At 48.1% G+C, this 17926-nt stretch overlaps 1 protein-coding gene across 1 annotated transcript; it reads right to left on the bottom strand.

Annotated features, from left to right (window-relative positions):
• Positions 1 to 1587: 1587 nt before the first annotated feature.
• LOC124679512 lies at positions 1588 to 3393 on the bottom strand. The gene is made up of 3 exons (XM_047215252.1): positions 2434 to 3393; positions 2133 to 2316; positions 1588 to 2030 (listed from the first exon to the last, which is right to left on the bottom strand). The coding sequence occupies exons 1-3, from the start codon at positions 3259 to 3261 to the stop codon at positions 1780 to 1782; spliced, it is 1263 nt and encodes a 420-aa protein (XP_047071208.1). The 5' UTR covers positions 3262 to 3393; the 3' UTR covers positions 1588 to 1779.
• Positions 3394 to 17926: the final 14533 nt, after the last annotated feature.

Here is a 17926-nt window from a genome sequence, read left to right as displayed (position 1 = left end):
ACAGGTGGGAGAAGGCGGTCAGAGATGGTTGGAGCAGCAAGAATTCACCACGATATGGCTGCAGAAGACAGCATCGTCGTCGCCAACTTCATCTTCCCGCTCGCCGCCATGGCCAGCCAGGGCGATGTCGAGGATGTCGAGGACGCAGCTTTGCAACCACCAGTGCTTATTGAGGGCCTTGGAAAGAGGAGCATATGATTCAATCCCCCACCTTAGGGGCTTGACGTCGCAACTCCTCGGCCGGTCGCCGGTGCCGCACCAAAACACCGGGAGCAGAGAGCCCCTGCTCCTCTCTGGTTCACCACCACCCAAAATCCGCCTTCCCCACCCCTCACCACCATGGCCGGCCGGCAGGAGGAGGACGAACAGGGCGAAGATGGAGACCAGAGAAAGAGAGCAGACGTTGGGCTTATTAATGGAGATCCATGGGGAATGACCAGGCGCCGCCGCCGTCTCCGACAGCCGGAGCTCCTCGCCGCACCGCCGCCACCACCATCTGCGCCAGATCTTGCCCAGAAAATCTGGAGCTCCACTCCAAGACCAGGGAATCACGCCAAGACACCTAAACCTACTCCTATCTACTATGTCGGCACGTCCCCCTCCCCATCTTCGGCCGGTAGCGCCGCCGGAGAAGGGTCAGGTTCGGCCCGGCCTCCTCGGGTCAACAGGCAGAAGAAGGGTGGGGGCGGAGAGAGAGGAGAGAAACTTCTGGCATATGTCCGCTCCCTATTCACTAGTTCAAGGAGCGTTACCGTCTTGCCTAGCTTCTTAAGGTTTCCTAAGCTCATCTAAAAAGGTTCCCTAAGCTTGCATGTAGTTTTTTTGTTTTTTTATATATATCTTGAAAATTGTACTTTCATGAGTAAATTTAAGGGTGTGACTATTTCAAGTCGACTGAGAACTACTTTCATTTTCAGCTAGATGATGACATCAAATTTTAGTGGCAATTCATTACTAGCACGGATCAACATGTACATCAAATGGTGTAAGACTTGATTGAGCACGAAGTTAGTTCTCAGCTAGCTGAGAACTAGCAAATCCCTAAATTTAATACTATGAAAATAGTGTGGTAAAAAAAGTATATGTTACATATGTCTATGTAATTCTTAATATGTATAAATCAATGTCATGTGTTATGCGGGTTACTTTATATAAACGAATGTTTGTATAAATTAGAAAAATGTATGTACTATAATCTAATCAAAGTCTATACATGTCAAAGTTAATGCCTTATGTATCTTTTAAAAAGGTTTTTATGCACTGGCAACAATAGAAACAGAGGGGAAAAGCTATAACAAAAAAAAGGTAACTTTTTATGTAACAATGGAGGGGAAAACAATTAATAATGTTCGCATGTGGAAACTAATGGGTCTGGCTAGCCCCCCATCCCCACCCCCTCCAAGTATTTCCAGATTTCTCATAATGCCACGTGAGGTATTCTCGGCTCTCCCAATTAAGAAAGTGAATTTCTATCAAATTTGACCATTTTTTTGTGTCACGAGCTACATATTGAATTATTTGCATAACTAACTATAGTTGTATCAACAATGGAATTCTAATTACTTGCTGACTCGGATCATAACCCTCCCTTCACTTATCTTGTATGTCAAGAAACTTTGCTTCTCTTTCTAGAGAAGAAGAGGCAACATACATGCACTACACTAGGGTGGTACAGGGGAAAATCTAATAGCCAAAATGTACTAAGGTCTCCCCGCGCACATATTTTTGTGCTTACACATACATACAAGTATATAGATGCAAGTTTCCACTACAACTTAACTACCGAATTATTATCATATCGTACTCGCTGACCCATTCTTCGGTGCTGGAATCGGTATCAACAGTGTAACTAGAACTACTGACCATGTGTCTGGAACCCCAAAGGTGCCGAGCATATTTGATGTCCAACAGGTTTGCAATATCAAAGTCAATGATATCCAAGGTAGCATCAACCGAACTGCGGAAATTGTATGCTCCAAAAGGTGGGTGGATGATCCTTTCTTCGATACCCTCGCAAAGACTGCAGTGCCCTGACGAAAGCATAAACACACGTCTTATTTCACAATCGCTTAAAAACCCCAAAGGTTTAAGATGCGTGTATGAGGAAGGGGTGGATGGGCGCAGAAGCTTACCACTTCGAGAGACAGAGTCCTGCACAGGGCAGCATAGCAGGACACCCATTGGGTGTGCATATTCTGCAAAGAAGAGCTGTGTGGCTGCCGGATTATCTCTTGGAGTGGCTATGAAATTGATATGTTCGTAATCATCCTCGACAATGCTGACGCCACAGACAACCTTGAGCTGTAGCGCAGGTCCCTTGAAGGAGTAATTTGGCGCGCACATAGCAATGAGGATTAGATTTAGAACCAGTGACCAAGAAATAAAAGAGCATATATATGCACGTCTGAATAATGTTTGGATACAGAGACTGACCCCAATGGTGCGGTTCCAGTGATCAATCGCCATGTTGGCGACCTTGCGTCTCCATGCTTGCCCTCTTCTGATACGCTCCTCCCTCTCCACGTTGAGTTGCTTGGACTCTGGCACCAGGCAAGCTTGGAGCAGAGGGGCCGAATGTGGAACCAGTAGGGCAGACAGTCGCTCGATATCCTCGGTGGAGAGCACACCGCTGCTACTCGCGAGCAGCTGCGTGACGGCAGGGCTTGTGGCGACTCCGGACCGCGCGAACGGAGCGAAGGCCTCGGGGTTGGGGTGCCTGGCGGCGACAGCGGCCGCCTGGTAATCACGGCCACGATCGTCCAGTAGGAGCACGCGAGTGAGGCCGAGGAAGGAGCCCAGCTTGATGTGATCCAGGCTGACGACATCGACGACGGTATCTGCAGCGGCGAAGCGACCGGGGGCAGATGCGGCGTGGAGCCATACCGTGTTGACGATGACGTTGGAGGCGCCGTCGGGGAGCGGCCCGAAGCAGTGCCCGCCCGCGAGGAGCGCGGGCAGGAGGGACGGCATCGTCGGCGCGCCGTCGGGGCCGTTGAATGGGAGGCGCGCCAGGGCGCGCAGGTAGGCGTCGTGGATGGTGTTCCTCAGGGCTGTCTTCCTCTCCCACGCTTCGTCGGGGGCGACGCCAGGGCCACCGCGAGTGTGACGCGGGAGGTGCCGGAAGAAGAACTGCGCCGCCTCCGGGAGCGCCAGCGGTGGGCGCTTGTTGGGGAGGGACGGCGACGAGATGGCCTTCGCCCACCTCGCCTCCATTGGGTTCACCGGCTTCCGCCGCGGACGATCGCGGCGACGAGGGCTCATCTCCGATCACCTGTCCTCAACCCTCCGATTTGGGAAATTTGATCTGCTGTCCTCGCCGCCATACCTGTCACTGTGATAACCATCGAAGCGCCGTGAAAGGCAGATCAAATCAGAACTCCAAGTTGAATCGGATTCGATCTGTTTAGGGAGCTGGCCGACTTTTTCTAGGACAATTATAAGGCTGTGAATAATAATACCAAATTCATAAAGGTAACATTTTTCTCTGCGTATCTAACATTTTAAAAAATATAACCAACATTTTTCTGCAGTATATCCAGCATTTTTCCTAAATTATTCAACATTACAGAGATACGTATGCAACAGTGCCTCTCTGTATCATATACAAAAAAATTATTCTATCACTTTGCACATACTTACAAACCAGGCGCGTGCTAGGCGTCGGTCCCCCGATGTGCGGGTCAAAAATCGGTTGCTCTCGTGCCCATTCGATTAGCATCATACGGCCAGAATCAGCCTGACATCGCTTTCTGCTACAGAGCTGAGTCAGGCTAGTTGTCACGTCACTTTCGCCCTTGCTGCCGCACTGCATGTGTAGGACGAGTGCTATTGGTTCGATGGGTTGTGCCCCACCATGTGCTAGCGCGAGGACATGAATTAGTCTTGTATATCAATGCATGCCATGCATGTTGATTCCCATCTGCTGGCCCGGCTAGGGCCGGACAAAAAGCTCAAAGCTCGGCGAGTTAAATGAGTGCTCGTTTGTTCGACTCGTTTGAGCTCGGCTCGTTTACTGAGCAGCAGTTTTTGCTCGTTAAGGTTAACGAGCTAAACAATTGAGCCGACTATGCTCGTGAGCTACTCGTTAAGATCGGCAACAACCTATGCTTCACCAGTTTTGACAGCGAGTCCCTTTTGTTATCTCAAATATTTGGCAAGAAGGGGCCAAGCAAAATAGTGTTCTTTAACCATGCTTGAAACTCCTATAGTAGGATCTAAAAACATATGCTTCCGCTCTTCCTCACCAGGCAATGCACACATGTTTGCTTTACATTGCCTCCTTAATGATCCTTAACGAGCTGCTCGCGAGCGCTCGCAAGAACATAACGAATCGAGCTGAACAATGATTTCAGCTCGTTATTCTTAACGAGCTTAACGATTCGAGCCTTAACGATCACGAGCTTAATGAGCCGAGCCTTAACGATCCGAGCAGCTCGTTAGTCCACCCCTAGCTGGCCCCACGGTCCTTGCGTGCACTTCCCATGGGGCTGAGGCAAGTCGCTTTCATGGTCTCTCTCTTGCTCAAGTGGGTGGATTCCACCAAATTCTGCTGGTTTATCTTTCCAACAAAATTTCTCCTTCACAACAAAAATAGTAGATTATTACAACATATTTTTACAGCATTTTTTAGAAGATGTGGAATTTGTGTAAAAAAGTTTTACAACATTTAAAAAGGAATACAACAACAAAAATATGTTGACGAACAATATTTTGTAAATATTCATTTGTGACAAATTTCACCAACTATTACAACAACAAAATTAAGTGATTACTACAAAAATATGTGGTTACAACATTTTAAATAGTAAGTAAACATTATTAAAAATATCGAAATAATACAAAATTTGTAACAAAAGTCATACCAGTTTGTTACAATTTACAAGCACGTACGCAATATAAAATTATTGGCAGAAACACAAATTTGTAAAAAAAAACGCTAGAACCTTACAACATGTCGTGGGTGCTTTCTTAACAAAATTTGTGCGAGTTAGTTACATTTTCAAATCACTTGCATGACATTGAAAAAAGTCAAGAAAACACAACTTGTACAAAACGCCTATAAAACATTACAACATCTCACGTCTTTTTTCACAACAAAACTCATATTAGAGCATCTCCAACAGACGCGCTATATAGGCCGCGCGGCATAAAAACGTCCGATATAGCGCGCGCGGGACAGAATCAGGCGCTCCAGCAGGCGCGGTAAACGGCGCGGCGCTGTAAATTTTTAGGGCGCGCGGCTTTTTGCACAATCCGGAGCGGCATATCCGGCGCGTTGGCTACGGCGCGCGGCATCGCTCGTCCAAGCGCGAAAAAGCCAACGGCTGGAAATTTCCTCCCCGCGCCCGCGCCCTCATTTCCCCACCTACCGCCGGCGCGAAATCCGGCCGCCGCCGGTCGACTCCGCCGCCGCCCCCGCTTCGCGCGCCGCCGCGTCGTAGATCCGCGTCGCCCGCACCTCCTCCTGGCGGCGGCGGACGCTCCACCGCGCTCGTGTCGCTCGCGCGGCCGTCGGCCGACGAGTTGCAGCCGGCGGTCCTTCTCCGCCGCCCCCTTCGCGCCGCCGTCGCGTTCTCCTCCACGCAGGCGTCGACATGTCGTCCTCGTCGTCCTCGAGCAGCTTGCTTGCAACTTGGCGCGCCCATGGTGCTCGCCCATTTGCTCGCAAGGTATGAACCTCCGCCGGCCGGCCTCTACTCGTCAAGTAGCTACAATAGTTTATAGTGAATTAATATGATACATATGTTTGTAGAGTTCCTCATATGATTCATCGGATGACGAGTTCGACCAAGAAGAAGAGGAGAACATATCGATACTATTAGCATACCGCGCCGTTAAGAGGCCAAAATTTGGTGGATCGGTGTTTGGTAGACAGAAGTTGTGGAGAGAAAGGATTGAAGGGCATGAGAAATTGATGCGGTCGTATTTCAATGAGAATCCGATATTCCCCGAAAGCTATTTTCGGCGGCGTTTCCGGATGAGTCTCAACTTGTTCAAGCACATTGCAGCGGAGGTCACCAAATATGATCGCTTCTTTGAGCAAAGGAGGAATGCCGCCGGAGAACTTGGCCATAGCACATATCAAAAGGTGACCGCCGCCTTGCGTATGTTGGCATATGGTATACCGGCAGATCTTATTGATGATCATTTGGCCATGGGAGAGAGCACTTCTATCTTGTGTGTGAAGCGCTTTGTCGTTGCAATTGTCAATGTCTTTGGCTCCACATACTTGAGAGCCCCCAATGCTCAAGACACGGCAAGGCTTTTGGAGATCAACGCCAACCGGGGATTTCCCGGTATGCTTGGTTCCATTGATTGTATGCATTGGAGTTGGAAGAATTGTCCAGCGGCATGGCATGGACAATTCAAAGGCTACAAGAAGGATGCCACCATAGTACTTGAAGCGGTGGCCGACCAAGAGACTTGGATATGGCATGCTTTCTTTGGAATGCCCGGATCTTGCAATGACATCAATGTTCTTCAACGGTCACCACTAATGACAAGACTTGCAATGCGGGAAGGTCCATTGGTGGAGTTTGAAGCAAATGGCCGCAAGTACAACTATGGCTACTTCCTCGCCGACGGCATATACCCAAGGTGGCAAACATTTGTGAAGCCAATTATTCAACCAAGAGGTAAAAAGCAAACTCAATTCCACAATGCACAAGCGGCGGCTAGGAAAGATGTAGAGAGAGCATTTGGGATTTTGCAAGCCCAATTTGCCATAGTTAGAGGACCGGCTAGATTTTGGGATCAAGAATGCCTTTGGTATATCATGACCGCGTGTGTAATCATGCACAACATGATTATAGAGGATGATCGCGGAAAAGATGTGGATCATACCCACTACGACTTGATGGGGGTTCCCGTGCAAGTGACGAGGTCCGCACATAGGATTGCCCAATTCATTGCCTCATACCATGCCATTCGGTGCAACGACACACATGATGATCTTCAAAAAGATCTCATGGAAGAATGGTGGAATTGGAATGGACAACAATAGTTCCATATTTGTTGTATTTGTTTGAAAATTATGTGTTGTATTGTCTCAAAACCATGTTGTATTGTTGTATGTGTTGTATTTGGTGTGAAGTATTGTTGTGAACAATGTATTGTATTTGGATGGTACAATATATTTATGAATTTTTATATATTGTTTGATCTTCTTGGATGCATATTTGTGTGTGTTTGCTGTTTGCGCCGCGTCCGCGCGCTGCAAAATGGCGCGTCCGGCGGAGGTGCTATTTTACCGCGCCAACGCGCGCTGCAAAATGGCGCGTCCGGCGGAGGAAAAAACGTCACAGCGCGCGATATCTGTTTACCGCGCGCGGATTCTTGGTTTTAGCGCGCCGCGATATAGCGCGTCTGCTGGAGATGCTCTTAGTATGTTACAATTTTAATGCACGTAAGTAATATTGATAAAATCAAGGAAAAACTTAGTTATAACATCATCCGTAGCGTCTAGATCCCGTCGCCATATACAGTTCAAATATACAAGAAAACAAATAAAAGGTGATCTACTAAATGAGCCTCACAATTAACTTGTAAGGTGATTATGTTCACTTGTGAGTAGTATATATATAGTACAGTGTAAAAAACTATAGCTGATGGGACCACGAAAGATACAAAGCAATACTACTAGCTCACTAGCCAGTAGCCACATCTCTGCTGTGTAGGTGAAAGACTAGGACGGGGTGTGCAGGCAGTATGTCGCCGCGCGAAAGAAATACAGCAGGACATGCAGGAAAAAGACAACAACAACACGCGTAAGGTGGGCCGGCGCTGGCGACCATGCGGAACAAGAAAGTTGCGCGCTGACTCGGAGGCTCGGAGCGACCGATCGCTGGCTCAGATCGGTCGTCCGATTTCAAGCATTTTCCAAAAAAAAAAGATGTAACAGATCTTGACAGAACATGTAACATCGAAAAAATCCCCCACAAAATGGTCTTCTCTTCCAACAATGGAGGAACCACCATGGACGAATAGAGCTTGTCGGTCACCAATTCGCCACCGTTAGCACCCTGGAGACCATTTGGAGGCAGATCCAGAGTAGCGGTCACCATTGGCGCCATCATCGCCGAGCTCACAGCTGCCGATAGCGTCAGGAGCGGAGGCGGGGCAAAGTTGGGAAGCTTCCGGCCATGGCCGCGCGGGGCAAAGAACCTACGACGGCGGCCGGCGATGGAGGAGTAAGGTGCAGGGCGCGGTCACGGAGGAGCTAGGTCAGGGGCGGTTGGGCGGCTCACCGGAGGGAGTGGGGCGGCGCGCCCTCACACGGAGGAGCTTCGGCGCCTGTCGTGTGTAGGAGTTCCGGCACCCTAGAACCGGATCTCGCGCGGAGGAGCAGGTGGGCGGCCGGCGCTAGAGAAGGGGCAGCAGCGGCGTCCCTTGGTGTTCAGCTGTGGCGTCATTAGGCGGGGGAGTGGTTGCGGCGGACGTTCGATGTCGTGGATGTGACCATGGCAGGCGCTACATTGTGCAGCACCTCGCTATAGGCCGTACTCGCCGTCCGAGTCGACCGTGGGGTCCTCGCCGGCGTAGCGCTTAGCGGTGCCGGTCAGCCATGGAGATGTTGTCCCTGCTGATGCGCTTGACCTTGGAGATGAGTGGCTCGTACCGGCAGGATCGACGGAAGCATTAGATCACCGTGTCGGTACTGATCCTGGTGGAGGTCGTTGTACCCAGCGGTGAGTCGACTCGCGGGGTCCCTGGATGCAGCGGTCTACGTCCTCGATGGTGGTGGCGCGAGTGTACGCACTGGCGAAGTGCTGGATGAAGGCAGCACGAGCCTCCTCCCACGAATCGATTTTGTTCGGGGGGAGGGTGTTGAACCACTGGCGATTCACTCCATCCATCATGAGGGGAAGGTAGGGGCGGCGAGCAGGTCGAAGTAGCCGAGGATGCCCATCGCCATGGTGTAGGAGTCGATAAAGACCGTCAGGTCGCTAGTGGTGTCGTACTTCTCGATGTTGCGGGGTCCCTTGAACCTAAGGGGGTATGGCTCACCCCTGATCATCGGGCCGAAGCAGGACGGGCCGACGCGAGAAAATGCGCTCTGGCGCGGTGCTCGTGCCTGAAGTTGGCATCGAGGCGATTGCGCTCGCACCAGGCCTGGTCATTCATGATGTGCGTGCGCGCGTCGATTGGCTGCCCGTTGGCGGCGACCATCACATGCAGAGGGCGCGGGTCGACTGGATTGTTGGTCGAGTGAGCGGCGGATGACGCGGCGCAACTCGCCGAGGAGCGCGAGTAGAGCCGCCCCTGGGAGTCCTGGGCCGCGTACTGCTGCTTGAGGGCCCTGGCGACTAGGGCTTTGGTGTGCTGGATATTGAGGGCGCCTTCGGCGGTGTCGTCGAGGTTGGTGAGGGCGACTTGTGCGGCGCCAACGTTGTCCGCCGTCGACGAGTGGAGAGGGAGTCCGTTGGCATCGACTTCGACAGGGGGTGGTCATCCGGCCCTATGGTGGTGGAGGCGGTGGTGGCGGTGGTGGAGGTCTGTTGGCCGCTCGGTCGGTGGCGGCCCGATGATGGCGTGTAACTCACACGTTCGTTGGGAACCCCAAGAGGAAGGTATGATGCGCACAGCAGCAAGTTTTCCCTCAGAAAGAAACCAAGGTTTATCGAACCAGGAGGAGCCAAAAAGCACGTTGAAGGTTGATGATGGCGGGATGTAGTGCGGCGCAACACCAGGGATTCCGGCGCCAACGTGGAACCTGCACAAGACAACCAAAGTACTTTGCCCCAACGAAACAGTGAGGTTGTCAATCTCACCGGCTTGCTGTAACAAAGGATTAACCGTATTGTGTGGAAGATGATTGTTTGCGAGAGAAAACGAGTAAAAACAAGTATTGCAGCAGATTTGTGTTTCAGTATTAAAGAATGGACCGGGGTCCACACTTCACTAGAGGTGTCTCTCCCATAAGATAAAAGCATGTTGGGTGAACAAATTACAGTCGGGCAATTGACAAATAGAGAGGGCATAACAATGCACATACATGTCATGATAAGTACGAGTGAGATTTAATTGGGCATTACGACAAAGTACATAGACCGCCATCCAAGCTGCATCTATGCCTAAAAAGTCCACCTTCGGGTTATCGTCCGAACCCCTTCCAGTATTAAGTTGCAAAGCAACAGACAATTGCATTAAGTATGGTGCGTAATGTAATCAATAACTACATCCTCGGACATAGCATCAATGTTTTATCCCTAGTGGCAACAACACAACACAACCTTAGGGGTTTCTGTCACTCCCCCAGATATCAATGCAGGCATGAACCCACTATCGAGCATAAATACTCCCTCTTGGAGTTACTAGCATCAACTTGGCCAGAGCCTCTACTAATAACGGAGAGCATGCAAGATCATAAACAACACATAGGTAATAACTTGATAATTAACATAACATGGTATTCTCTATCCATCGGATCCCGACAAACACAACATATAGCATTACGGATAGATGATCTTGATCATGTTAGGCAGCTCACAAGATCCAACAATGAAGCACAATGAGGAGAAGACAACCATCTAGCTACTGCTATGGACCCATAGTCCAGGGGTGAACTACTCACTCATCACTCCGGAGGCGACCATGGCGGTGAAGAGTCCTCCGGGAGATGAATCCCCTCTCCGGCAGGGTGCCGGAGGAGATCTCCAGAATCCCCCGAGATGGGATTGGCGGCGGCGGCGTCTCTGGAAGGTTTTCCGTATCGTGGTTCTTCGCATCGGGGTTTTCCCGACGGAGGCTTTAAGTAGGCGGAAGGGCAACGTGGGGGGCCACACGAGGGGCCCACACTATAGGTCGGCGCGGCCAAGACCTGGGCCGCACCGCCCTATGGTTTGGCCACCTCGTGGCCCCACTTCGACTCCTCTTCGGTCTTCCGGAAGCTTCGTAGCAAAATAGGACCCAGGGTTTTGATTTCGTCCAATTCCGAGAATATTTCGTTACTAGGATTTCTGAAACCAAAAACAGCAGAAAACAAGAATCGGCTCTTCGGCATCTTGTTAATAGGTTAGTTCCAGAAAATGCACGAATATGACATAAAGTGTGCATAAAACATGTAGGTATCATCAATAATATGGCATGGATCATAAGAAATTATCGATACGTCGGAGGCGTATCAGCATCCCCAAGCTTAGTTCTGCTCGTCCCGAGCGAGGTAAAACGATAACAAAGATAATTTCTGAAGTGACATGCCATCATAACCTTGATCATACTATTTGTAAACATATGTAATGAATGCAGCGATCAAAACAATGGTAATGACATGAGTAAACAAGTGAATCATAAAGCAAAGACTTTTCATGAATAGTACTTCAAGACAAGCATCAATAAGTCTTGCATAAGAGTTAACTCATAAAGCAATAAATCAAAGTAAAGGTATTGAAGCAACACAAAGGAAGATTAAGTTTCAACTTGTAACATATATATCTCATGGATAATTGTCAACATAGAGTAATATAACAAGTGCAATATGCGAGTATGTAGGAATCAATGCACAGTTCACAAGTGCTTGCTTCTTGGGATGGAGAGAAATAGGTGAACTGACTCAACATAAAAGTAAAAAGAATGGTCCTTCAAAGAGGAAAGCATCGATTGCTATATTTGTGCTAGAGCTTTTATTTTGAAAACATGAAACAATTTTGTCAACGGTAGTAATAGAGCATATGAGTTATGTAAATTATATCTTATAAGTTGCAAGTCTCATGCATAGTATACTAATAGTGCCCGCACCTTGTCCTAATTAGCTTGGACTACCGGATCATCGCAATATACATGTTTAAACCAAGTGTCACAATGGGGTACCTCCATGCCGCCTGTACAAAGGTCTAAGGAGAAAGCTCGCATTTTGGATTTCTCGCTTTTGATTATTCTCAACTTAGACATCCATACCGGGACAACATGGACAACAGATAATGGACTCCTCTTTAATGCATAAGCATGTGGCAACAATTATTATTCTCATATGATATTGAGGATATATGTCCAAAACTGAAACTTCCACCATGAATCATGGCTTTAGTTAGCGGCCCAATGTTCTTCTCTAACAATATGCATGCTCCAACCATTAAGGTGGTAGATCTCTCTTACTTCAGACAAGACGGACATGCATAGCAACTCACATGATATTCAACAAAGAGTAGTTGATGGCGTCCCCGAAGCATGGTTATCGCACAACAAGCAACTTAATAAGAGATAAAGTGCATAAGTACATATTCAATACCACAATAGTTTTTAAGCTATTTGTCCCATGAGCTATATATTGCAAAGGTGAATGATGGAATTTTAAAGGTAGCACTCAAGCAATTTACTTTGGAATGGCGGATAAATACCATGTAGTAGGTAGGTATGGTGGACACAAATGGCATAGTGGTTGGCTCAAGGATTTTGGATGCATGAGAAGTATTCCCTCTCGATACAAGGTTTAGGCTAGCAAGGTTATTTGAAACAAACACAAGGATGAACGGTGCAGCAAAACTCACATAAAAGACATATTGTAAACATTATAAGACTCTACACCGTCTTCCTTGTTGTTCAAAACTCAATACTAGATGTTATCTAGACTCTAGAGAAACCAAATATGCAAACCAAATTAGCAAGCTCTAAGTGTTTCTTCATTAATGGGTGCAAAGTATATGATGCAAGAGCTTAAACATGAGCACAACAATTGCCAAGTATCAAATTATCCAAGACATTTTAGAGTTACTACATGTAGCATTTTCCAATTCCAACCATATAACAATTTAACGAAGAAGAAACTTCGCCATGAATACTATGAGTAGAGCCTAAGGACATACTTGTCCATATGCTACAGCGGAGCGTGTCTCTCTCCCACAAAGTGAATGCTAGGATCCATTTTATTCAAACAAAACAAAAACAAAAACAAACCGACGCTCCAAGCAAAGTGCATAAGATGTGACGGAATAAAAATATAGTTTCGGGGGAGGAACTCGATAATGTTGTCGATGAAGAAGGGGATGCCTTGGGCACCCCCAAGCTTAGACGCTTGAGTCTTCTTAAAATATGCAGGGGTGAACCACCGGGGCATCCCCAAGCTTAGAACTTTCACTCTCCTTGATCATATTGCATCATACTCCTCTCTTGATCCTTGAAAACTTCCTCGACACCAAACTCGAAACAACTCATTAGAGGGTTAGTGCACAATAAAAATTAACATGTTCAGAGGTGACACAATCATTCTTAACACTTCTGGACATTGCATAAAGCTACTGGACATTAATGGATCAAAGAAATTCATCCAACATAGCAAAAGAGGCAATGCGAAATAAAAGGCAGAATCTGTCAAAACAGAACAGTCCGTAAAGATGGATTTTATTAGGGCACCAGACTTGCTCAAATGAAAATTCCCAAATTTAATGAAAGTTGCGTACATATCTGAGGATCACTCACGTAAATTGGCTTAATTTTCTGACTTACCTACAGAGAATTAGACCCAGATTCGTGACAGCAAAGAAATCTGTTTACGCGCAGTAATCCAAATCTAGTATTTACTTTACTATCAAAGACTTTACTTGGCACAACAAAACTCAAAACTAAGATAAGGAGAGGTTGCTACAGTAGTAAACAACTTCCAAGACTTAAATATAAAACAAAAATACTGTAGTAAAAACATGGGTTGTCTCCCATAAGCGCTTTTCTTTAACGCCTTTCAGCTAGGCGCATAAAGTGTATATCAAGTATTATCAAAGGGTGGTGCATCTACAGCGGGGTTTGGAGTTTTCTCAACCATACATAGTATATTGGATACATAAGTTTCAGCGTCTCCCTTTTCATTAGTCTTGGGCTTGCTACTCTCATCGAACAAATTTTCGAGAACAAGCCAAGCATAGTTATTTTCTAGTGCATCATTCATAGCTAGGAGTTTACATGGTATTGGTGCTTTGATCTCCCCACCATCATTAGCATTATTAGTGTACCTTATTCTATCCATGTCCATTTTTTCAAGGAGACCAACAAAATTAGTATGAGAACCAAGCATATTAAATTTAGCAAAGACCTTTCTAGCCTCTCTTGCTAGACCACCAAATTCTCTAAGAAGGGTTTCTAAAACAAAATCTTTCTTTTCCCCCTCTTCCATATCACCGAGTGTGAGAAACATGTGTTGGATTATAGGATTGAGATTAACAAATTTAGTTTCCAACAGGCGAACTAAATGCGCAACAGCAATTTCATAAGTGGGAGCAAGGTCTACCAAGTGTCTATCTTCAAAATCTTCAACGGTACTAACATGACTGAAAAATTCTTCTATATTGTTTCTCCCAATTATAGACCCGCGTCCTACCGGTATGTATTTTGTGGTAAAATTAAAAGGAAACATGATGAATCAAGTCAAGTAAATGCAAGTAACTAATTTTTTTGTGTTTTTGATATAGAGTGCAAGACAGTAAATGAAGTAAAGCTAGCAACTAATTTTTTTGTGTTTTGATATAATGCAGCAAACAAAGTAGTAAATAAAATAAAGCAAGACAAAAACAAAGTAAAGAGATTGAGAAGTGGAGACTCCCCTTTGCAGCGTGTCTTGATCTCCCCGGCAACGGCGCCGTGAAAAAGAGCTTGATGGCGTGTAACTCACACGTTCGTTGGGAACCCCAAGAGGAAGGTATGATGCGCACAGCAGCAAGTTTTCCCTCGAAAGAAACCAAGGTTTATCGAACCAGGAGGAGCCAAGAAGCACGTTGAAGGTTGATGGCGGCGGGATGTAGTGCGGCGCAACACCAGGGATTCGGCGCCAACGTGGAACCTGCACAACACAACCAAAGTACTTTGCCCCAACGAAACAAGTGAGGTTGTCAATCTCACCGGCTTGCTGTAACAAAGGATTAACCGTATTGTGTGGAAGATGATTGTTTGCAGAGAAAACAGTAAAAACAAGTATTGCAACAGATTTGTATTTCAGTATTAAAGAATGGACCGGGGTCCACAGTTCACTAGAGGTGTCTCTCCCATAAGATAAAAGCATGTTGGGTGAACAAATTACAGATCGGGCAATTGACAAATAGAGAGGGCATAACAATGCACATACATGTCATGATAAATACGAGTGAGATTTAATTGGGCATTACGACAAAGTACATAGACCGCCATCCAACCGCATCTATGCCTAAAAAGTCCACCTTCAGGTTATCGTCCGAACCCCTTCCGAGTATTAAGTTGCAAAGCAACAGACAATTGCATTAAGTATGGTGCGTAATGTAATCAATAACTACATCCTCGGACATAGCATCAATGTTTTATCCCTAGTGGCAACAGACACAACACAACCTTAGGGGTTTCGTCACTCCCCGGATATCAATGCGGGCATGAACCCACTATCGAGCATAAATACTCCCTCTTGGAGTTACTAGCATCAACTTGGCCGAGCCTCTACTAATAACGAAGAGCATGCAAGATCATAAACAACACATAGGTAATAACTTGATAATTAACATAACATGGTATTCTCTATCCATCGGATCCCGACAAACACAACATATAGCATTACGGATAGATGATCTTGATCATGTTAGGCAGCTCACAAGATCCAACAATGAAGCACAATGAGGAGAAGACAACCATCTAGCTACTGCTATGGACCCATAGTCCAGGGGTGAACTACTCACTCATCACTCCGGAGGCGACCATGGCGGTGAAGAGTCCTCCGGGAGATGAATCCCCTCTCCGGCAGGGTGCCGGAGGAGATCTCCGGAATCCCCGAGATGGGATTGGCGGCGGCGGCGTTTCCTGGAAGGTTTTCCGTATCGTGGTTCTTCGCATCGGGGTTTTCGCGACGGAGGCTTTAAGTAGGCGGAAGGGCAACGTGGGGGGCCACACGAGGGGCCCACACTATAGGTCGGCGCGGCCAAGACCTAGGCCGCGCCGCCCTATGGTTTGGCCACCTCGTGGCCCCACTTCGACTCCTCTTCGGTCTTCCGGAAGCTTCGTAGCAAAATAGGACCCAGGGTTTTGATTTCGTCCAATTCCGAGAATATTTCGTTACTAGGATTTCTGAAACCAAAAACAGCAGAAAACAACGAATCGGCTCTTCGGCATCTTGTTAATAGGTTAGTTCCAGAAAATGCACGAATATGACATAAAGTGTGCATAAAACATGTAGGTATCATCAATAATATGGCATGGATCATAAGAAATTATCGATACGTCGGAGGCGTATCACCCGACTTGACTTCGGGGCGCCGTTGTTCCTGACTCGGGCCACCCCGTCCGGATCGTCGAAGTTGAGGCGAGCGGTGAGGAAGCCTTGCTCGCGTACACGCTCGATGCGCTGGCGAGTGCGAAGCTGATGGTGGAGCGACAGAGCTCTTGCCGACTCCTGCTCGACGCGGAACTTCTGCCGCTCGATGAGCCCTTTCTTCCTCTGCGCCTCGAGGGCCACCCGGTGCGCCTCGATGTCGCCCACGGTTGCCATCGCGGGGAGCGGCATGGTGAAGGGGTCGTTGGGCGGCTCGTCGCCAGTTGCTATGAAGACGGCGAGGTGGCTCTGGTGCTGTGGAGCCTCGACGGAGTCGGGCTCCAAGTCATTGTCGAAGAGGGGGAGGATAGAGCTGTCCTCGTAGTCACCCGGGTTGGAGACCGGGATGATGGAGTATGCGACTAACACCGCGACGATGGATCCAGTGACTGATGCCGCAACCGCCGAATCGGCGTCGTCCTCCAAGGCCGACTCGTCCTCGACGTACGCTTCGCCGGAGAGTGGGAGAGTGGCCGTGAGGAGTTGGCCCGGTGCATACAGGTCGTGTAGTTGGCCGGAGCGGGCCTCGGCGGGGTTGCTGACGCCGGCGAGGCCGATGAAGGGGTTGATCGTGCCAAACGACACCATCCAGGCGTGGGTGATTGGCGACTTCGCCGGGTGGTAGGTGCTCGGCTGGATGTGGAAGAAGCTGCCCGTGGCGATCATCCTGCCGGAGGCGACCGGCCGGCGGATATGCGAGTAGGGCCTCGCCGTAGATCTGAGGCCAGACGCCCCACACCCCATGATGGGCGCCACTGTCGTGGATGTGACCACGGCAGGTGCTACATGGCGCAGCACTTCGTTGATGTGTGGGCAATGTGACGTAGCCATTTGCGGAGCGAGGTGCACAGGACACATGGTTTTACCCAGGTTCAGCCCCTTCAGAGAGTAAAAGGCCTACGTCCTGCTAGATCTATTACTCATTGGAGATTACAATGGGGTGGCTCAGCCGGCTACCGCACCGAAGTGAGATTGGATCCGGAATTGTGTGTTCCTGATACGTCTCAAACGTATCTATAATTTTTGATGATCCATGTTTGTTTTACACCAATTCATATATGATTTTCTTACACTTCATTGCACTTTTACATGATTTCCGGTACTAACCTATTAACAAGATGCCACAGTGTCAGTTCCATGTTTTCTGCTGTTTTTGTATTTCAGAAAAGTTGTACGGGAAATATTTCCGGAATTGGACGAAACAAAATCTGAAGTCAATATTTTACGGAAACGAAGACGAAGCCCACAGGGGGTCGAAGAGGTGCCATAGGGCGGCCAGACCCACCCTTGGCGCGGCCTGGCCTTGGCTCGCGTCGAGGGGGGGTGTGGGCTCCCCAGGCATCCCACCGACCTAAATCCTCCGCCTATTTATACATCTTCTCGAGAAAACCCTGGATACTCGAGCCTCCATCCACGAAAAGTTCCGTCACGGCCGCCATCGCAGAATCCATCCCCCCTGCCGGAGGGGAAATCATCGCCGGAGGCATCTACATCGTCATGCCCGCCTCCGAAGTGATGCGTGAGTAGTTCATCCCTGGACTATGGGTCCATAGCAGTAGATAGATGGTTGTCTTCTCCACTTTGTGCTTCATGTCTAGATCTTGTGAGCTGCCCTACATGATCAAGATCATCTTTATGTAATCCTACATGTTGTGTTTGCTGGGATTCGATGAA

Source organism: Lolium rigidum, chromosome 1 (genome assembly GCF_022539505.1).
Source record: "Lolium rigidum isolate FL_2022 chromosome 1, APGP_CSIRO_Lrig_0.1, whole genome shotgun sequence".
NCBI classification, from domain to species: Eukaryota; Viridiplantae; Streptophyta; class Magnoliopsida; order Poales; family Poaceae; genus Lolium; species Lolium rigidum.
Note: the sequence above shows the minus strand (reverse complement) of the source record. Positions and strands in the feature narration are given on the sequence as shown.